The 22,730-nt window shown below is 30.5% G+C and overlaps 3 protein-coding genes across 3 annotated transcripts; all 3 read right to left on the reverse strand.

Moving 5' to 3' along the window:
- Positions 1–684: 684 nt before the first annotated feature.
- LOC126656213 (probable serine/threonine-protein kinase At1g01540) lies at positions 685–4,149 on the reverse strand. The gene is made up of 7 exons (XM_050350731.1): positions 3,026–4,149; positions 2,725–2,829; positions 2,509–2,631; positions 2,229–2,399; positions 1,989–2,118; positions 1,686–1,895; positions 685–1,149 (listed from the first exon to the last, which is right to left on the reverse strand). Exons 1-7 carry the CDS (start codon positions 3,670–3,672, stop codon positions 997–999), a joined length of 1,539 nt encoding a protein of 512 aa, XP_050206688.1. The 5' UTR covers positions 3,673–4,149; the 3' UTR covers positions 685–996.
- An 8,727-nt stretch (positions 4,150–12,876) lies between these two features.
- LOC126673773 (transcription factor bHLH95-like) lies at positions 12,877–15,167 on the reverse strand. Its single transcript, XM_050368074.2, has 3 exons — positions 14,840–15,167; positions 14,121–14,591; positions 12,877–13,232 (listed from the first exon to the last, which is right to left on the reverse strand). The coding sequence occupies exons 1-3, from the start codon at positions 15,125–15,127 to the stop codon at positions 13,134–13,136; spliced, it is 858 nt and encodes a 285-aa protein (XP_050224031.2). The 5' UTR covers positions 15,128–15,167; the 3' UTR covers positions 12,877–13,133.
- Positions 15,168–16,510: 1,343 nt separating this feature from the next.
- Positions 16,511–19,318, reverse strand: LOC126678516 (transcription factor SPATULA-like). The gene is made up of 6 exons (XM_050373436.2): positions 18,785–19,318; positions 18,592–18,693; positions 18,433–18,498; positions 18,276–18,341; positions 16,899–17,195; positions 16,511–16,822 (listed from the first exon to the last, which is right to left on the reverse strand). Exons 1-6 carry the CDS (start codon positions 19,127–19,129, stop codon positions 16,742–16,744), a joined length of 957 nt encoding a protein of 318 aa, XP_050229393.1. The 5' UTR covers positions 19,130–19,318; the 3' UTR covers positions 16,511–16,741.
- Between the last annotated feature and the right edge of the window lie 3,412 nt (positions 19,319–22,730).

Genomic DNA, 22,730 nt, shown 5'->3' on the forward strand with positions numbered 1-22,730 from the left:
CAGAAAGAAAAAGGAAAAAAACATGAAATAGAAAAGGTTCATCACACATTTTGGTATAAAGACCAGAATCAGCAAAACAAATAATCAAAATACATTGGAGGGGTCCAATGATGTACTGTATCACTCAGTTCATGTTTAGCTGTCAAGATTTCTGTGGCCACAATTAGGCCCCCACAATCTTTAAAAACCTTATGGGGTGATATGCAATGACCACTCATGTGCAATGTAGGACCAAAGCTTTTATATTCATTTGCAGAGAAACATAACTTCAAAAGCATTTTGTCTTAATAACAGTTTAGCATAGAATTAATTCTTCAAAAGAAAATTTAAAGTCATATTTCAATTATGATGCATTGAAAGATTATGAATTAACTGCACTGATTATACCTGCCAAATTGGATCATTGACTGGCAAATATCTGCACATAGTTGTTTGTCGGTGAGAAAACAAGCTGAAGTTAGATTTACATATAAATGAGGACTTGTAAACACTTTAATCATGTACCCTAACCTCCCACCCAAGTACTCCCCCACCCACCAAAAACAAACAGCCCCTTAAATGGACGAACAAGATTTGAAAGAACACCGACATATACACACAAAAAAACAAAAGAATGAAGATTTCAAATGAATTTAAGTATATCAACCAAAAGTCGAAGCATCACATGTTGACATGCATTAAGAATGATAGAAGTAAGAATCTATTATTAAACCAAATATTCTGATTGCAAGATGAATTACACAGTCAAGCATCTACAACAAAACTTAGATTTCATACACATCAATAATCCATCCGAAAACCAACAATATTTCAAACATCAATTGCATATCTCAATGGAAGGAGGTGCTATTTAATCTAAATTTACTGTTAAATACAATATGGATCGCTTATAGAGGTAAAATGGATGATATGTGTATACACCAGCTCTGAGTAAGAGGAATATGAACAAAACATGGTCAATCCATTCATCTTGTACATGAGTTTTGGCAAGGCAACTTACTGTTCTTCAGCTTCCTGCTTTCTCCACAATGTTCTATTGGTTTGAGCACCACTTTCATAACCGCTACTGTCACCAGATTCATTTACACGCTTTTCGGTTTTTAATCCATCACCGTGAGTTCGCCCATGTTCCCTTCCAGTTCTGCGATCCTGAAAATAAGATAGAAAGGCAATCATGACAGTGAAGAGATGATGCACAGAGGAAAGGACCATATGGTATTAATGTTTTCAAGGTCATACTTATTGGGTTTACATATTGAAACGACAGAATGCTTAATGCATATCTTTTCAGTCAACAGTCTGAGCGCCCATAATTTGAGCACCCCAACAATGCCATAAAAGACAAGTCCGATCCTCAGTTTGACTTTTCATGTTTAACTAAACAAAGTTCGATGTAGAATTTTGATAAGGATTACATCTTGTAGCTTATTCTCAACAGCATGATTCCATTGACTGAGTTGGTATCACATTCTCAACTAACCACTGAAGTTCTTACTATAAACAAGCAAATCATTGTTTGATTTGTTTATCGTTCTTGCTGAAAATTTCAAAAGTGCATTGCAAGGATCTAGGCAGTAGCAATTCATAATGGAGGAAACTTAATGAGATAAAGATCAAAAACTAACTTGAAGACAGACAGCCAAGATACAAAAATGCTCAATTACTAGACTAAAATATGAACTTACATCTCGGAATGGGAACTCATCAGCTTCAAGCATATGTATCACGTGTCCCATCTTTGGCCTTTTCTGTGCATTTGGGTCAACACACCGTAATGCTACTAAAAGGGCACGCTTAAGCGCTCTTGAAGAAGGCTTCTCTGGCAACCTAGGATCCAAAACTCCCTCTGCATTCCTATTGGTAACCATGGTCTTAAGCCACTCAACTAGGTTCACCTGGAAGTAAGATCTACCAATAAATATCAAGACAAAAAAAATTTATAATTTTGTTTGAATTTTTTTCATCAAGTACATTTGTTAAACGCATACCTCTCCTGCAGGACGGCTATAATCAACTGGGTTTCTTCCAGAAATGATTTCCATAAGAAGAATCCCAAAGCTATATACATCACTTCTTTCATTCAGCATGCCGGTACTTGCATATTCGGGAGCCACATATCTATTGAACAAAACATAGTTGTCATTCTTTTGTATTCCATGAAGATCAGGAGTGCCTATCATATAAAAGAATAACTAACACTTATACTCATTAAAGAGGTGAGAACACACCCGAATGTCCCCATCACACGAGTAGTAACATAACTATGATCCGAGCCCAAGAGTTTTGCAAGACCAAAATCAGAAACTTTAGCATTCCACTGCCTGTCCAGTAAAATATTGCTAGATTTGATATCTCGATGAACAACCTTTGGTTCAAGCGCTTCATGCAGGTACATCAACCTATATGGTCAATCAAGTTTTAGTCTCAAAAAGTTTTAATAAATGAAGGCATGCATCTAAGAATAGAAGCTCTAACATTCACCATGCTAAAAATCAATATATCAATTACCCTTTTGCTGTTCCAAGTATAGCATTCATGCGAATCTCCCATGTAAGAGGACTGCAAGGCCCGACATCTCCATGTAGCCACTGCTCTAAGTTTCCATTGTCAACATACTCATAAACAAGCATCCTATGGCAAAAAAAAAACATCAGTTCATCGCAATCAAAGATAAAGACCAGAAAGACAATTACTTGATGTGCTGCAAACCAAGAACAGAAGTACCTATGAGCTCCTTCAGCACAATAACCAAGCAGCCTGACCAAATTCTTGTGCCGGACACGTCCAATGGCTTCTACTTCTACCTTAAACTCCTTCTCAGCTTGTCCCCTGCATCAAAAGCTACAAACTTTAAAACCTCAACAAGTATTTAAACTCTCTATCAACCGGAAAGTAGATAAATTTACATGCATTACCATAAAGCTACCAATGTAAAATCATAAAACTTTAATAAATCATGAATTACTTCATGAAATTCTAGATTAAAACTTGATATCAAATAATGCCATATAAAACTCAATCATACCTGTTGTTAAGCAAATTTTTGACAGCAACACTAGAATTATCATTCAAAACACCACGGTAAACAATCCCATAACCACCTTCACCAATCACATTCTCATCAGCAAAACCATTAGTAGACACTTCAAGCTCCCTGAGAGTATACCAGTGACCCCACCCCAAATGCGAAACTTCTGGCACAGTAATAGCACCACCACCCTGATCACCAGACCGAGGGCCGGACCGGGTCTCCCCACTTCCATGACCCGACCCATCAGCTCTGTTGGGGTAAGAAATTCTGTGGTCCTTCCCAATTTCAATATGAATTCTGTTCCTCCCAGCAACAGGACTGCTCCCATCTTCAAGAAGAACATGCTCTGACTCAGGAACTGGGTCAGGAGTGAGTGTTTTGGGGTCAATTATGATTTCTTGAATTTCTTTGGAGACATTTGGGATTGTTGGGTTGTTGAGATAAGACTTGAAGTTTGTAGAGGGAGGCGTTTTGTTTTTGGTGTTAGTCCTGCTGCGTCTTGAAGTGAACCAAAGAGAGATAACAAAAAGAACAAGAACAATAGCTGCTCCTACACATATTCCGACCACCACCCATAAACGTAAACCAAATATTGAAGTTTTTTTCGATAATTGATCATTCAAAGAAGAATAATTTGCCATTTTTAATCTCTTTTTTTCTTCCCTCTTTATGCCATATAAATTCAAAGATTAAAACTTTGCCACATGAAAACACAAGAAAGAAGAAACACAGTGGCAACAATTAAAAGAAGAGTGAGCAGAGTGAGTGGGGTTTTAGATAAATAGAGAAGAAGATAGCCAGCTGGCACTGATAGGATATCTAGAAAAGTGGAATTCTTACTTTGTGTATAATTAATTGTGCTATGCCTATCTATCTAAACAAACCATTAACTTTTCTTTTTGAACAATAAAAACAGGCCATTCACTTTGTAGTGGAACTGGAATATGTTTTTAGTCTAATTTGAAAATTATGTTTTTCAAAACACTACTAAAATGGGTCAATTTGGCTTCTTTTTTATTCACTTGGAAAAAGCGTTTGTCGGAAGAGTTAAACCTACGACCTAAGTAAAATGCTGCCAACTTAAATCTCTTTAGATTTAGGGTTAGGTTGAACTTCCTGTTTGTATTGATTTTTGTCACTGTTCAGCTACTCATGTGTGAACATAGAAATAAAAGCATTAGTAGAAAAATGTAGTGATGGGAGCAATAAGTATTAAATAACACGAGTGCAATAATTGCTTTGTCACTGAGTTCTATGAGTTTGTTTATCTGGAAATTAATGTAGTAAGAAAGTTGACCATTACTGGGAATATTTTCGGGTTTGTTCCTAATTGGATTCTTAATGAAATCTTGACCCCAGATGATTTGTTTAATCGGTTTAATAAACAAACACTGACACTAGAATAATAATCTTTATGAAATTCAGTACAAAGCGGCAATAAATTCATGTGATTAATAAATGGAAAAAGAAACAAACAAAGAAGAAGAAGGCAATCGGCTTGTCGTTTGTGATTAGAGAGTAGAGTATTGCCAAATAAGGGTTTACATCAATATGGGTTGTCTTTTTTGGGCCTAATATTGAGTGGACCCATAGCCTGCAATCACTTCTATTCCACAGCCTCTAATTAAGGGAATTTGTCAAATATACTTTGTTTTAAAAATATTTGCTAAAATTACTCTAAATTTAAAATTTTATTTTTTTATTCTTTTCTTCGAAAAATCTACTTTTTTACTCTAAAAATTTATAAAATACTTTGTTTTTAAAAAAAATAATTGTATGAAACTCTATTAAGAACTGTCTTTCAAACCCCATTAGAAATTGTGTAGAAACGGTTTTCACAAAGATTTCAAATTATCTTTATAGAAACCGTTTAAAATCCCATTAGAAATTGTATTTAAAACGGTTTATAAAACAATTACAAAATTATTTATTTTTAAAAACTGTTTGAAACCCCATTAGAAAATATACTGGAAACGGTTTGAAACTGCAGAATAAAAAAATAAATATATAAAATTTTAGATACGACTAAAAACATTTAATTTTTTGATGAAATTTTGCAAATATTTTTATTTTTAAATAACCAAATAATCAATACTTATCTGAATTGCCAAAATCAGATATGAAACTCTACACTACAACTCGAGTATTGTAGAGTGTAACGAGGAAAATACAAGTATATATATGGGGCGACCTAAAAAAAGCTTATGGTGGACAGTTGAACTCCTTATTTTTTGAATCTCTGAAAAAATATGAATATATGCTTTAATAGTATAGTTTTTCGTCTTTGAAATTTATAACATTGACCACCTTAAATTTTTTATATTATCTATCTTATAAATTTTCGGTACAATCTTGCCCACTTTATCTAAAATTTATGAATCTGACACTCAATCTATCTATATATTATATAATTGAGAGGACCAACGAAGCTCTCTCATTCATTCTCGCAAAATAGAGCATTTTGGCGAGTTCCCACCTTTATAAAAATACTTATTTTAATTAAACTGTATAGCGATTTATTTAATTTATAATAAATTTCTTTATCTATATAAAAATCTATTTATTAATATTAACATTATCACTTTTAAATTTTGTAAATCACTTTTGATTTACATCGATTTTTTCATTGATTGAATTTGTTGCAATAAGATAGCCCAATTAATGAGAAGTTTTGACAAAATAAAACTCTTCATATCAACTTCCTATATGATGACCATCAATTTCCCATGATTAATACCTAATTCTGACCCGGCCAAATTGTTGAAAGTTTATGCTCCAATACACATCGTTAGGTATCTTTTATAGTTTAAGGTTTCTAATTAGCTATTGTTTTGATTTTTTTTTTTGCAGACTTTCAATTTTGATCTGTCAACTAGAACAAATTATATATGGTTGCATCATTATTAAACTTCAAGGGTGTCTCCTAACATTAGTCTTTGTAAGTTATGATCCTCAATTTCGCACCTCAATAATTATGTGTTCTTAAAGACATAATAATGATTGGATTATCATACTATAGAACCTTTTGTAATTTAGAATTATAATTTTGTTATTTGTTTGTTCTGATTTATTCTGCTAATATATTTTTGTGAAGCAATAATGCTATGAGCCTTTGAAAGAGAAAATTAATATTGATGTCTAGGGTTCTCTAGCAGTTGAATAAGGTAGGCTTTGGATTTTGACAATGAATTTATAAAATTTATATAACATATATTCTTCTTGCAATCTTATTTATTTTGCAAAAAATGAAAACTGCAAATATGCTAATATGTTTAGTTTATTATTTGGTAAAATCCAAATTAAGAAATTGGAGGCCTCATGTTAAAATTATATGTACCAGTAGTTATCAAAATTTTACCGATTTTATGTTTTTACAATAAAATTAGTAGCCGAATGATTTATCAATTCACGTGCTTTGATATTTGATAATTCTTCATTAGGAATTCTTTTAGTATTTTTGGACAGATAAGTTTTTTGTGTGCTGAATATGCTTAATTCATGTTTATAGACTATTTGACCTTTTTTTTCACTTGATGGTAGGCAAGTGTTATACTATGAGTGGTTTAGTCCATGAATAACATGGTAGACTCGGTCTACTTAAAAATTTCTCATAGATTTATATAAAAAAAATTCATTAATTTTCATTAGATAGAATTTTGTTATGAGAACCTTTTTTAAAAAAAATAAGCAAAATTTTTCTCACTTAAATAAACAAATAAAAAGACTAACTTGATTTATGAATTTATAAAAATGGATTAAATAGTCAAAAATATAATTATTTTATAAACTAACCCAATATATTTATTTAAAAAATTTAAAAATAATTTTAATTAAATAAATATCATATTGATTATTAAAAAAATTATTTTATTTGTATAGAATAAAAGAGTTAAAAGTAAGCTATATTTTTTATAGGTTTAAATTGTATACTTTATATTTTAATTTTATAATTAAGTTTAATTCACAAGTTTGAGTTATTTTATTCTCTCTATATATAATGATTGTTATATAATAAATAAATAAAAAAAATACAATTTTAATTATATTAGAATCTTGATTTTTTTTATAAATTTATATACAATATTAAAAAAAAATTAATATGATGTACTACTAAAATATAGAATAGCTAAACATAAATATGTTAAAGTTTATTATTGAAATTTATAAATACTTTTTGCTGTAAAAGAGTACAAAAACTTTATAGTTTAAAGTAGGTTTATAAATAAGAAACAAATATCCAACTGTGGTAATTAAACACGCATTTTATAATCACAAAGGAATATAAATTTTATTAAAAATTGCAAATAAATCATATCACGTAAGAAGATTTGATGAATATTATAAAAAATTAAAATTATGGTTCTCAATCCACAAGTCATTATAAATTTGCAAGAAAAAACAATTAAATATAAATTTGCAAGAAAATAAAAAAAATGTCAAGTATAAAATTTCAAATCCGAAGCAAAAAGTATATGAATTATAAAATCTAAAAGAATTTTTTTTTGTTAAAATTATTTTTTTAATACGGCTAATATATAAAATATATATCAATTTAATTCCGCGCAAATGCGTGGCTTTACGACTAGTATATATATTATTTTCAACAACAAAAAAACACTGTTTCGTAAAGAAAATCAATGATGTATAAATATTTGTCCATGTAACCGCCTTTTCTACTTTTCAGGTTAGTTCATTATAACTTCTCCATTATTAATGAAAAGAAAATCAACAAAATAAACTATTTTCTTAGTCATAATTATTAATGTGTATTTTTACTCATTCTGGTTTATGGGATGAGTTTATTCAAACTCTGAATTAAAAATTGTTTGTATGTACTTTTTATTCAAAAATCATTGTTATTTTTAAAAAATTCTATTTTGAGGTCAGACAAATATTTTTTTTATTTTTATATGACATTTGATTTCGTTTTTAAGAGTTTTAATGTTTCTTTGAGATGATTAATTAATATTTAAGTTTATGAACCAATAATAACAATATTAATTATTTTGGCGTGATTTTATATCACTTTTTTGGCCTAGAAAGCACGGATACTTTAACATAATTGTGTTTTTTGTTTAGAAACTGAAAACTCATTCGAAATATAATCAATTATCCATAAAGTTATTATTCAAATTACCTACAAGATATTTCATATTTAAATATTTGTAGAGTTACATAATATTTTCATAATATTGATAAAATACTTAAAAACTTCAATTTTTCATAAAATTTGAAGATTTTTATTTGTTATATATGAACTTAAATTTTGAATCTATATTAATGATAATTGAGTAAGTGTCGTAAATATATAAATTAAATCTAGTATATATAAAATTTATAACTTTAAATATTTATAAATATGCCTAATTTTTTTTTATTATTAACACACTTTTTCCATGTTTCGTGTTTTTTGTTTTGTTTTATTTTTTAAAATGTCTTTTGACCTTGCCTATTTTGTGTCTTTTCTGTATCTGTGCTGCCTAGTTTTTTGTGTGATTCTATATCACTATCTTGGCATGATTTTATATTACTATATTTTGGTGTGATTCTATATCACTACTTTGACATTATTCTTTTATACGATGAAGATACCATTTTTAACAATTATATTATTATTTTTTTGAAACATTAACAACAACGATAATTTCTTCTATAATCACAATGGAATGCATTTGTTCAAAATTTATATTATCTTAATATTTAAAAGTAAAATAACGATAAATCAATATTTTATAGCTATTCTATAATTATTTTATGAAAAGTGGCTATTATAACTATTATTTTATGATTTACTAGAACACATATTCCTTATACATAATTATTTGATAAATTATTAAATAATCAATAATTACTAAATAAAAAAACGACTTTATGGCAATATTTTACTTTAATACATTTGATGGATTTTCTACAGTTATTCTATTTTTGTTTATTTTATCTACTTTACCGTTAGATGAAAATAATTTCATCTAATAGTGAAAAATGGATAAAATAACTTTTAATTTATTAAAATTAATAAAATAATTATGGAAGATGTATATACTAGTTGGCAGAATAATTTTATCTTGACAGGAAACTGGCATTTTTAATTGTGGCTGATGCATTGAGATTTCAGACGTTTTTAGAGGAGTTGTTATTCACATCTATCGTCATTTCATGATATCGAAAATTCTTTTTTAATGATGATAGAATCATTTAAGTGATAGTTTCTCTTAATACATTGTTACTTTTTGGATGGTCCATTGGAGATTAAAAAGCCCCTGTCGATGAATACTTTTGTAGATCTCATTATTTCGTTTTGGAATCGCTCACTCGTACTTGTTGAGGAGTCATTCATATTCATCTTTGTATTGATCATATTGATATAATACTCTCGATTTCATGCACATAAAATGATAAAAGTTAATCTCAATCAATAATTGTACATCTATAGACTAAAGTTTAACAAGATATCATCCAACAGGGTTTTTGACGGCTAGGGTTTGGCTATCACGGAATCTCTTTCCGGTGGCTTGTGGCTGCCGGATTCAGAATTTTTTGATGGATTATGTTAGCCACGCGGTTCTCTTCTCGGCTGTGAGTAAGAAACCAATTGTTTCTGAGAATGGAGAAAAGAAAAAGAAATCTTATGCAGACATGGTAAATCAATTACCTAAAGAGTTGCCGACCTCTAATATAGCTGCTAACGTTACTGATGTTGGAGGATTTCTGGCGGTAAAGGTTTCACAGCAGGCCTTCAATAAAAGATTGGAGCTTTGTAAATACTCTTTGGTGGGCAGAATATCAATGAATAAAGGTGATAATCCTTGGAGACACAATGATTTAAAACAAAAATTGAATGCATTATAGAGCCTTTCTATGAACTGGAAATTGATTTCCATAGGCAAAGGATTCTATCATGTGGTTTTGGAAACTATTGATGATTTGAACAGAATTTGGAGCCGAGGTTCTTTTCATTTAAATCCTGGAATCATTCGTCTGATGTCTTGGACTCCAGGATTTGACCCTAATGCTCACAAATCTACCAACGCTCAAGTTTGGGTACGTATTTATAATCTCCCTTGGGAATTTTGGGATTTGCAAATTATTTCGGATATCGCACGAGGCATAGGAGTCCCTCTAAGAATTGATAAGAATACGATTGAGGGAGAACTAGGACACTTTGCTCGAGTTTTGGTTGATATTGATCTCAAAAAACAGATTCAATTTACCTTAAGAGTTGATACTGATGATCTCAAAATATGGGTTAATCTAGAATATGAAACTTTACCAGATTTATGCTCAATTTGCGGGGCTGTAGGCCATTCGGCAACTCAATGTCGAAGAAATAGTATCGGAAAACATGATCAGGCTTTTGAGGAAAAGGGAAAAAAGAACGATGCATCTGAAGAGCAGAGCAAAAATAGAGCATTTATTCCTCGTAATCAGTCACAAGGCAGATTAGCTAATAGAAGGGGTTGGATAAAGAAAAGCTCAATTTCAGAAGTTTCGATTAATCATGTGTTTAAAAATATGCAGAGGGATATTAATCATAATCATGAGTTAGAGACTGTTGCTATTATTCCAACTCATGATAATGATGTGAGCTCAGCGAGTAAAGAACAAATTGGGATTCCACCAATTGTGAGAATGGATGAAAGTTTGCTACATACTATAAGGTTTAATTCTAAACCTGATGCTTTATTTAGTACAAATATTCAGCTTCCTATTGTTGAATAGCAAACTCATTATTCTAAGGTTGATGTTACACCTTTAAATATTATCCCAATTGCAACAATTAAGGATGATTCCTATCAACCAAATTTGATTGGTATGGAGGATGAGGGTGATTCTTGCAGTAAGGATGATGATAGTTGGACAACGGTTCTTAACAAGAAAAAGACATCTTCAGGTACTATTGCTCCAATACAACATTTAGATATTGTTGCAGTGGCTCCTCAGAGATGGGAAGATTTGGTTGATTCAGATTCTTCAAAGGATACATTAGATAATACAAATATAAATATTGACAAATGTTTTGAAACAGTTGGTTCTCACCGTTTGTCAAATATGCAAGAAGAAGAGTATTGGAACACAGTTCAAAGAAAAAATCTGGCGCATCAGAAAAAAATTAAGGTAAATCTTTCTAAAAGAATTTCAAAGAAACCAGTAAGACTAAATTTATGATGATTATTTCTGCATCCTGTTTTTGATGCGGTTCGATCTTCTCGTCGAGCAAAGAAGCGTTTCTCGAAGATGACATGGGGTTGGAATTCATTTAAACTTTAGTTTTTTTTTATTCCTTGTTGGATTGTTTAGTTTTGATTTTGTATTCAAACTTTTTATTTTAATTTTTAATAATATTCGGAGCAAGAAATGTGATTTCTTGACTCCAACCTTCAAAAAAAAAAGATATAATACTCTCTTTTTTTAATAGTTATTTTCTCGTTTTGTTTTTTATTTTTTTCGTTGTTCTTCCTCTGTTGCTCCTCCGGAGGTGTGATTTTATCTAGTTTTAATTTGCTTGATGATTTTATTTCTCCAAATCTAAAAAAATTGCTCTATAACTTATTTGTACAATTTTTATTTTCTCTTTATCTATCTAAGAAAATTTCTTCTAAATCATGATTTCAAAGAAAGATCAATAAAATCAGTTTTAATATTGATTTTTGATATTTTTTTCAGTTTGGAATTAATTAGAGATAATTATTTTCAATTTTACATCTAAAAGTCTACATAATAGACGATTTTCTACAGAAAACTAATTTTCTCTAGAAGAACAACGCTTTTAATTATCATACAGGTATCATAACATTATCATATCAGTATCATAGTATTATCATATCATTCAAAAAGTTTAAATAAAAGGTACAAAAACAGTATGCAAAAAGTATACAGTAAGCGAAAACAAATATACAACAAATATAAAGATAATTATCTAATAGTTTCTATAAATAACATATCAGACATCATTAAATACATACTCAAAAAAAATAACATAACCAAACAGTAAAAGCACAAAACCACATAAACAACGGTTAAAAATAAAAGAGAAAGTGAGAGATTCATCTGATCAAGTAACGTTTTAGCGTTCAATTTTTTTTAATATTTGGGGTCAAAATGGCTTTGTCTTGACTCTTTTATTTTTAAAGTACCGATGTCAAAACAATGTCATTTTGACCCCTTTCATATTAAAATTTCTAACGCTAAAATGATGTTGCTTTTGGTCTAAGCCAAAACGATGTCGTTGTTGGTGAAGGTGTGAAAAAAAAATATCTATTAATCTCATCCCATCTAACTTTAAATCATGGCTTGCCCCTGATTCTATATATAGTCGTTCTCATTTATAATTTCCCATTTTTCTATTATAATAAAAAAAGAATCAAACTCAAAAGGTTCAGTTATAACGTCTCTATCATGAGACTATGCTAGCAAAAATATAATCTACTATATTAGCGAGATTAGCTTGTTTTTTCCTTAGGCCATTTGTCTTAGTTAGTATGGACTTAAGCATGTAGAATTCAGAGAAAATTAACTTATACTTAGCAAAGAAATTATTAGGTGCACTTATTCCATCACGTCATCTGTATACTAAGCATTACAACACATCATTAAAATGATGTCATTACTGTAATATCGCTATTAAAAAAATATAAAAAAAGAACAAACAAAATTACAATAATATCATCATTTTAATGACGTATTATAATATAATTGGCTTAGTATATGAATGGCATGATAGACTAAATATATGTAATAATTTCTCAACTTAGCAAAGGATTTCCAGTTAAAAAAATAGAAAGAACTTCATTCCAAAATTAAAACCACTATATTAGAAAGAAAAAAAACTTTGGTTGTGTGGGTATATATACTTACACAAAAGTTCCATTTTCTAAGGTTAATTTATTTATTGCAGAAAACGGATGCACCTTAAGATTGTCTATGCTCCCTCATGGCGTAAATGCAGCTAATCATCAGAACACAGTGTGATGGAGAATGAGTCCAGAAAAGCCGTCCATGAATATTTCTTGTCCAGCAAAAGCATAGCTTTTGATGATGTCTTTAACACAAAAATGGCATATGGCTAGCAGAAACGTTACTGCAACTGCAGACAGACTGAAAATCAAGATGACAAAACCCATAAGTTCATCTCTCCAGCTGCTAACTTGAATGTATCTTCCACTGACAACGCCTCTGGATACTGACCATAAGCTGCACCAGCCTGATCATCACACAACAGTGAAATATCGATAAAAGGAAATTCATTCGGAAAGAAAACCGTATAAGCCTTGAACTCTTATTTTTGCTCGAAAAGTTTAGCTATGCAGCACGTAAATGAATGAAAAAGCAAAAAATTATTGAAACGAAATACTAATATGTTTATAAGAAGAGATTATACATATTAAGATATTTCTAAAAATATAAACCAAACATTAAAACATAAGATTTGAAAAGTTTTTTATATAACATAATTTGGTTTAAAAAGATTGTGGTTACTTAATCAATAAACTTTTTCACAAAACTGATATCGTTGTATTTGTTATATTTTCTATCATTATTATGACTTTTACTTTACTATAGTAATTTAAGTCAAAAAATGCTTAAGTGGCAAAGGAATTTTTTATGGTTATCCGACATGTCTTTTTTCGAGAATTTGTTACATAAATTTAGTCTAATACGTTATTTATGTACTCAGCCAATTACATTATAATACGTCATTAAAATGATAGCATTGTTGTAATTTTGTTTGTTATTTTTTTGAATTTTTAAAAGTGATATTACAATAATGCCATCATTTTTATAAAGTGTTATAATGTGATTGACTCACTTCATAAATTATGTGGTGGACTAAGTCTACTTAATAATTTCTCATCCGTCAGATAAGCAATTTTCAACCTCCTATTTGATGAAAATTGAAGGTTCATTAACTATATAAAACTTTAACTGTTCTTTAAAAGATATTTAGTTTAGTAACTGAGAAAATTTTAACCCTATCTATAATTCGACTCTCATTGAAAGAAGAAAAACTTCCTAAGAAACCCTAGCCGTACCTTCTATTCCCAAAGCCAAATTAAAACATAATGGAAAGCCAAAATTATGATATACTCACATGAACATGGATCATGTAAATGCTACGAAACTGATCGGAGGAAATATGAGAAGAAACTACATCCAATTTATGCTTCTCCAGTATATAGAAGATGCTGGTGAGTAAATCCGGCCTTTTCAATGAACACACGCTGATCTGAGCATCGTCACCGCACATGTTCATTACAACATTCGCCGAGAACCATGTCTGAAAGCAAGTAGGGTTACTTAGAGAGACGGGAAACATATAAGGCATGTTTGTGTTCATGGAGAAACTCTTTGCTGGTCCTTGATGACTTGCCAAAAATGCTTCACGAGATTGAGATTCGATTGTTTCTGTTTGTATTGTGATTACTGATGGTTCACTGCTGTGATCGGTATAATTAGTTGCTCCTTTGAGCTTTTCTTGCCTTCGTTTCTCAAGCGTTTGGAGAGTTTCTTCGAGGGTTTTAACGTATTTTATTGCTTCATCAACAATGGTGGTCTTGTCTGCCTGCAAATATATAAAAATTGATCATGATCTTGTTGCCGCATAAGTAATTTTTGATCTGAATCCCTATATATAGTATTTTCACGTCAATGTAAAAATGAATCTGTAAATGCAATTTTTTTTACCAATTTTATTGAAACTCAATCAAAACAAAAAAATACCTAAAAAAAATTGTTCTTTAACCTAAATCTTTTATTAGTACGATCTTTCATATTCGTTGTCCTTAAAGTTTAGACATATTAAACAAATACCTTAGCAGGAAGCTGAGGAAGCAAAGCATGAAGATTGGTAAACATAGTCCTCATCTTTTTCCTTCTTTCTCTTTCAGTCAATATATGAACTTCATGTTCAGATTCACCACTAGAATTAACAGTCTCTCCATTTCTTGATGAAAACCCTCTTCTGTTTCTCTTTTGAGCAGCAACTGAAGTTTCCATCTTATTTTTTTTCGTTTCAGTGCAAGAACTACTATTAACTGAATTATTTGAATCGACAGAGTTTCTTTTTAAGGATTGATGATAGGGTTTGGTTGCAGACATGGATGGTCTTGAAAGAGTGCTGAGATTAAAAGGAGAGGGAGGTGGCGAAACTGTAGGGGTGATAGAGATGATATTATAGAGAGAATGAGACCAAAATACAATCATGAGACAATGCCGTTATTTAGCTTACCAACAAAAAACGGAAACTAAAAGCTTTGTCTTATAAATATATCATTACATTAGGTCCACACTTATCATAGACTATACATTTTTATTTACTGAATAAACTTACCAATTGTAACCAGCAGATGAATTATTTCCTTTTCCAATGGTCAGGTTATTTTTGGTTATTATTCTCTTATTGTTTTCAATATTTTCTAGTCATCGATCGTAGTTCTTATTTCTATAACTCCGTTACGTACTAATTGTAATACAAAAAAATTATATCTGATTTGTATATTGAATTTGGATGATTTTTGGTGATGTTACAGTTAAAATAGTTTAAGTATAGTCTATTTTTCAAGTATATTATATAGTAAATCATGTTTCATTACCATTTATAAGCATTGCTAATTAAATTAAATTTACGTGGGTAGTAATATATTTTCCAGGGTAAGCAAATGGTGTTAAACAGCAAGAAAACGTATACGCGTCTTGTGAGTTGTGACAAAACAGCACAAAGCCAATTACAAAAAAACTGGTCGGTGTCATCATATCAAAAGAATTATGGCCTTCTAAACTGCGGCTCAACAACCCCACGTTTTCATTTGCGTTTCTTTCATTTCTTTGCTTTTGTATAAGTTAAATATTAATTAGTGTATATAATAATTCGTGTAAAGCTTCAGATTTTGTTTCTATTTGAAGAAGATAATCATTATGTAACCAACTGCCTCATAACTCTCTCTGTCAAAATCATTACGCTTAACGGGGTCCGTTTTGGAATAAGTATGAACAGAAAATCGCCTGGTCATGCCTTATTTTTAATGAAACGACATCGTAAAGAACAGCTCTAAGGCATTAATACATTGTTGCCTTCCTATTTCCTAATAAGGTTAAGGAACCCAATTTTGGTCCAAATTGAGCACAATGTATGGGAGAATACATACATTCATGAGGCGTAGAATGTGAACCATATAACCGTGAGTCGGACACCACATTAAACCCAAAACCCTAAGGTAATGGGTTAGGTAGTCCATCCCACTTATATATTCCACATTCTACTCATGTCTTTCCAATGTGGGATTTCCATCACTTAATATTCAACACCCAGGTCTAAAAATCTCATTCTAATAATAACATATGAATGAGAACAATAATGGATTTCTGGAGATTTTCCAGTATAAAAACAAGCTTTGCAAAACATTTATACTGGTTATTTGGTTCTGAATTTCTGATTAACAATTAATGAAACATAACAGCGCCCATCAACCCTAAAGGAACATCTAAGAACATTGACAGGGTTTGCCCCGAACATTTTGATTGAAGTTAAGAGATTTCGTTAAAAAGTTTGGTTCCCGTGATTGTATGAGCTTGTTAAATGTCAACAGTTCATCTCACAGACAGTAGGGACCTTATGAGTTATGACAATTAGGGAAAGTTGAAAAGGAAAATAAGTAAAATTACAGGGACATGAAATTTGGTCTGCTGATCCTGAATCTAAGTGTAAGATATGAACTAGGACACACCCGATGAAGTGGTCTGCGCAGCTTGATTTGTATCTAATGGTGCATTTGATGTGCCATCTCTGCAAATATCCTTCATATTGCAGAAAACATATGTTAATCCCAAAAAGAATAGGGTGAATTTATTCAGATATAACACCAGATATTACCTTCGAAGAAGTGCATAGATTGAAGGGTTCATAGTGAGCCTGAACCAGAGGTTCAAAACCAAAGGGGGTTTCTGAAGAGATGATGCCTGTTGCTGAAGGCAACCCAATTGGTTGATTTGATTCAGTACACCTGTTAGGAATATTAAGAGTGGTTTGTGCTGAGTTTTCTTCTGCATTGGCATTTAGCAATCCGCCTCCTTCATCAAAGCTCATTCCCGCTAGGGGCAGTTGCATAGGCTGTAGAACTCCTGGTAAGCACATTGGATGCAAACTCAACCCATTTCTCATAGTTAACATCTGCAAAAATCAATCACAGTGGTAAAGAACCTATTTATGATTCTGTGATAATAACTTCAATCTTCTCTGGAAACTCTGATACACTTGATTTGATGTAGAATTCCAATAATTTTCAGGTGTGGGGGATATAGAATAGAAATTACATCTGAGCATTCCCTATTGTCTGGCTTCAAGTTATAATATGTTCTGTCACAATGATTTCATGGTTGTAAAAGGTGATAAATATTCAAGCAAAATAAGGCTGAAGGTGCAGAATTGAAAAAATGGAAAGTAATCAGATCAATTGTGCAGACAGAGTAGTCAAATTTTGGGAATAGAACTAGGCTGAAACGAAACCATTTGGGTCCAAGATGCTGTTAAAAACACCCTAGAGAAGATTTGAGGTATCATAAACTCATAAAACGAGTATGCAGGTTCTGAAGAATGTACATATCACACATGCCATTTGGCCTAACATTTATAAAATGTGCCATGATGATTTTTCAAAATATACAAAACTTCAAAATACCTGCTTGTAAGTCAGGTGGAATTTGCTTTCATATTGTAAAGTAAAACAATCATCCGATTGATTACAATTTGAACCTTAGAACTAACTTAACGGCACCTCCAGGTAACCTTTGCCATATTTCCAATTTTAGTTTGAGTCGGACACCAGAAGGGATTATTGGTTTCTGCTTTACAAACTAACCTACAAAGAGAAGTTACTGCATCCTCATGTCAAATTCAGAGACCTAACATTAGATTATAGCACCAAATAAACCAACTAATTTTATGTAAGGTCCTAGTTAGTGTAGAATGTATAGAACTGGGCATCCCAATTTGTACAAGATATTAAATCCTTACATTCTATTTTGTATCAGCCATGCACAGTTGGTACATTTATGCCACAAAATATACACTAACCTCAAAACTATAGAAACTGTAAAGGATAAAAAGGTTCAAGTTCTATTGATTAAGAATTTCAAGACATAGAAGCCCAGCAATCAAAAAATAAAAAGGAAGAAAACAACCGAAACCAAAACCAATTGATGAAAATTGGTTTTAAAATCAACATTTTAACAGAAGAAGAAAAAGACTAGCCTGTACTTGAAGCTGAAGCTGCTTTAAGTATTCGATCGCCTCATCCAGCATCGAAGCCTTATCAGTCTATCATACAATAATTATAAAATATGTAACATCTCCTGAAAATCTAGTATTACAATTTTCAAAGGGAACAAAAAATTGATGAAATTGTTACCTTATTGGAATTGGGAATAAGGTTTTGTAAAGCCTTCATTTTTTCATTAATCCTACTCCTTCTCCTCTATTAACACACCATTCAAACCATAATAATAAATCAGATTCCAAAATCAAACACTAATCAGAACAGTACAAAAAAGAATTGCCATAATCTAACCTTTTCCGATAAATTATGAACCTCCGCCGCTCTGCTCCTCTTTGATGAGCCTTTGGACGGCACCGTTTCAACCGGCGCTTCTGCCTCTTCAGCAACACCTTTCTAAAAAATATTAAAGCATTTAGTACACTATACTACAACTAAAAATAAAATCCTTGCTAGTTAAAATAATTTTCAAGAAATAATCACCAACCTCGCTATCGCCGCTTAAGTCACCTAGATCATTTTCCACCGAAACACCTCTCCTTCTCGAAGAGAAAACATTTGCACCGCTCTCTTTAACAAAATAACCGCCTTGATCGGAGTAATTAAAGGACGAGCTTCCACCGCCGGCGGCGGAAGAACGGCCGAAAAACAATTCAGCGGCGGATGAATTCTCAGCCGGCTGCTGCGACGGAGGAGGAGGAGAAGCGAGAGAGTGGTGCATAAATTTAGAAGAAGAAGAAGTTGAAGGATTATGGAGGAGTTGGAGAAGGAAGGAGGAGATTTCTTCAGATTCTGGAGGTGCAGATGGAGAAGCTCCGTACAGATCCGCCATGAATGTAAATGATACGATAAAAAAGATAAATCTGAGTAAATAAATAAAAAGATTGTTCGTTTGTTATACAGTGTGAGAATCGTCAGCTGCTTTGTGATATCTTTTTGTTTTTGATCCGATTGATTGATTTTATGAGTTAATGACGATCCATAATCACTGTTTTGATGTGAGCGATTGGAAAAGCTCTGTAATCAAATTTTGATTAATCTCCCGCCTTAATTAAAAAGGTTTTTCCTTCTTTATATTTCAAGTTTTACCCCCTATTCTTTTCTATATTTGCTAATCCATGCCCACTATTTTCTCTATTATCAAAATCTTGCTACCTTGGAATGTTTTTATGTGTGTTTAATTATTTTAGGAACCACTTCAACCGGTTTGACTGAAAATTGTAGATTACTCCGATTCGATATTTTTGTGGAAAATAATGTATAATTTGGCCTTTTGAAAATTGAAAAATTGTAAAAAATAAAAATTACTTATTAAACTGGTTACACGATAACAATTATCTAATTATTCATTTTACATTTATATTATGATGTTGCAGATTTATACTGATTTTGATAAACAATTCAAGTCTTTCCGTTGTAAATTTTTTGAACAATCAAGATTTATATTAACTTTAGTGTAGCTATTTAATTCACCTCGGCGGGTAAGACGTTTATAATTGTAGCATGTGCCTTTTTATTTGTCAGATCATTATATATATTATGAATCTTTAAATCATAGTTTTCATATTGAGTTAATGTAAAAAATATTAGTTTATTTGAAAAGAAATAAATACTTGAAGTTATTATTAAAATTTGAAAGTTAATCAATGAGAAGGGAGAATTATGGATGAGCTATGTAGCACGGAAACGACACGAAACGGACACGGGGACACGACAAATTTTTAAAATGAAGGACACGAAACGTGGGAGAAACGTGTAAATAATAAAAATCTAGGAATATATTTATAATATTAAAAATTGTAAAATGTTACATATTTTAAATTTTATTTATATATTTATGCCAATTAATAAAATAAATTAAACATAATTCAACCCAACAAAAATAAAAAGATAAGTTTTATAGTAGATAAAATAAACAATAAAAATATTGGATAATTGATTAAAAAAATTATTTGTTGATAATTTTTTAGATTTTTTTATAACTATATTTATTTTTTTTATTTACGGAAACGGCCCGAAACGTTTCCTCATGAGTTTCCGAGAGTTTCTGGGAGTTTCCGGTTTCCGAAACGTTTCTGAAACGGGATACGCAATTTCATTGAAGTTTCCGTGCTTCTAAGTGGATGAGCATTCAGTCGGATCGATTAAATCAAACTGCAATTTATAAACCCGAATTGACAAACTACGAAATATTCAAAAGCGAATTAATCAAAGATGAATTCTAATTAAAATCAAACCAACTGAAAAGAAAAATTAAAATCAAATCAAATTAAAAAAATCTACACTTTTAATATTGGTCGGTTCAGTTATAACCATCAAAAAGATAAAAATTTATTAGTTATTCTGTCGGTTTGGTTTTAATTTTGACTTTTTACAAATCAAATCAATTCGGGGGGTAAAAACGACGGGTTGGATATTTTACTGGGCGCTAAGAGAATGCAGAATAATAATTGAAGGGATGAAATTGTAAAATATGAGGAGAAATTGGTTGAAAAATTGAGATGAAAGTGAAAAAAGGTGTTATCCAACACATATTGTGAGCTTAGGCTGAGACTGAAAGGAGGCAGCGGCAGATTAAATGGGTTGACCACAAATAAAAGGAAAAGGTGCAATTCCCGATGTCACTTATAGTGGCGTGTTAGCAACATCCTTCTTTTCAGTCTTAACCAACACCCCGCCTTTTTATTTCTTTTACCTACATCACAATTTTATAAATATAAGCTCAATTAATTAACTCCCACTTTATATTTTAAAACTATAATCTTTTCTTGATCAAATTTATTAACATCCTCGTCCGTCAAATAGCTGTGTTGGCTGACTTAATTAAGTAACTAAAATGTTAAAGTAAAGTTTATTTATTTATAAATTACAGAACGAAATAGTTTATTTTAATTTTTAAATTTATTTTTGTTTCATAAATTTTAAAAATATAAATGTTTCTTTTTTTTGTCAAGTAATTGTATTTAAATAAGCAACTGGATACATAATACTGTTAAACTGAATAAACCTAAGCTAAAACCATCCTTTTACACGCTTGAGGTAGATTATGAGCTAGTTTAGGCCTAATTACTTAAAAACACCAATCCTATAACTTTTTTTTCATTTATGCCATAATTTAGAAACATTTTTAATTATACCCTACTTTTAATTTTTATGTTTCATTTGTACTCCAAAATTAAAAAATTTGACAATTTAATTAATATATGGATGAAAATATTAAAAATAATTATATAGAAGAATTATATCATATTTGTTTCTATTTGAAAAAATATAAATGAAAAACTAATTTAAACTCCTTTTTAAAGGAAAATAGGTTAATTCAATTCATTAGGGTAAAGATGAAACATAAAAATTTAAAAATAGAGTACAATTGAAAATTTTCTTAGGTTATAATATAAATAAAAAATTATTATAAAGTGAGTGGTATTTAAGTAATTGGGCCGCTAGTTTATTATTAGCTCTAGGAATATAACTTACAATAAACTCCTCAAACTATAGTTGGAGATGCAAGATATCCAAACAAATACCCCAAACAAGTGTTGGACAGATTTGTGTATAATTCAGGACTTGTGGTATTTGTAAGATATCCCTTTTAAAAGTTACTTTTAATCAACGGTTTGAAATGGCCCAAGACATAGCCGTTCGAAGAGCAAACCATTCCAATATTTCAGGATTCCATATATATCGTACAAGTGCAGTAATACGAGCTATACTTCTTCCCATATGTGTCAAATAAAGTTTTTAAACTATACTTCATTGATAATTATTTTACTTTAGTTTATAGTATATTCTTTGATAATGATAATAATAATTTATTTTCATTAATTTAAAAATATAATATTAGGACTTGACTTTTAAAAACATAGTATTATTATTAAAAAATATACTATAATTATTAATTAATAATTTTATAAATTATTTTTAAAATATATCTAATTGTTATATTTTTCTGAAATTTTATAAAAGAAAAATAAATTAAAAATCAAAATAGATGTCATTTTTAACAATTTGATCCGTTGACCAAGTCAAGTAACATTATTAACTACCATAAGAGGATGTCACTTAATTGAGTACATATTTAGAAGAAAAAATTACTCCCTCCGTCCCACTTTAGAAGTCCCATTTGACTTTACACACAGATTAAGAAAATATTAATTATTCTTGTCTTTTTATGTTTTTTCATATTTTGCCCCTATTAATGATAGTGGAATTTTCCATAAAACTCTTTTAAGGTAACTAAAATAAGGATAAAATGGGGTATTCAATGGAAAAATATTCTAAAAATAGTAATGGGACTTTTTAAATGGGACATCTCAAAATAGAATATGGGACTTCTTAAACGGGACTAAGAGAGTATATTTTAAAACGCGAAGAAAACTTGGTTAATTACATTTCAATAATCGTTCCTTTCTATAATTCATATGTTCATTATT

Source organism: Mercurialis annua, linkage group LG1-X (genome assembly GCF_937616625.2).
Source record: "Mercurialis annua linkage group LG1-X, ddMerAnnu1.2, whole genome shotgun sequence".
Taxonomy (NCBI): Eukaryota; Viridiplantae; Streptophyta; class Magnoliopsida; order Malpighiales; family Euphorbiaceae; genus Mercurialis; species Mercurialis annua.

Bases quoted from the DNA above. Each gene is read 5' to 3' on its own strand.
- LOC126656213 (XM_050350731.1), bottom strand. From the start codon at position 3,672: ATGGCAAATTATTCTTCTTTGAATGATCAATTATCGAAAAAAACTTCA. The intron at 2,830-3,025 runs GTATGATTGAGT...CTTTTGATGCAG, and splicing joins AAAAATTTGCTTAACAACAG to GGGACAAGCTGAGAAGGAGT. The intron at 2,632-2,724 runs GTACTTCTGTTC...TTTTTGCCATAG, and splicing joins TGTGCTGAAGGAGCTCATAG to GATGCTTGTTTATGAGTATG.
- LOC126673773 (XM_050368074.2), bottom strand. From the start codon at position 15,127: ATGTCTGCAACCAAACCCTATCATCAATCCTTAAAAAGAAACTCTGTC. The intron at 14,592-14,839 runs GTATTTGTTTAA...ATATATTTGCAG, and splicing joins TTCCTCAGCTTCCTGCTAAG to GCAGACAAGACCACCATTGT. The intron at 13,233-14,120 runs GTGAGTATATCA...TGTGATGATCAG, and splicing joins TTTACATGATCCATGTTCAT to GCTGGTGCAGCTTATGGTCA.
- LOC126678516 (XM_050373436.2), bottom strand. From the start codon at position 19,129: ATGGCGGATCTGTACGGAGCTTCTCCATCTGCACCTCCAGAATCTGAA. The intron at 18,694-18,784 runs GTTGGTGATTAT...AATATTTTTTAG, and splicing joins ACTTAAGCGGCGATAGCGAG to AAAGGTGTTGCTGAAGAGGC. The intron at 18,342-18,432 runs GTAACAATTTCA...ATTGTATGATAG, and splicing joins TTATTCCCAATTCCAATAAG to ACTGATAAGGCTTCGATGCT.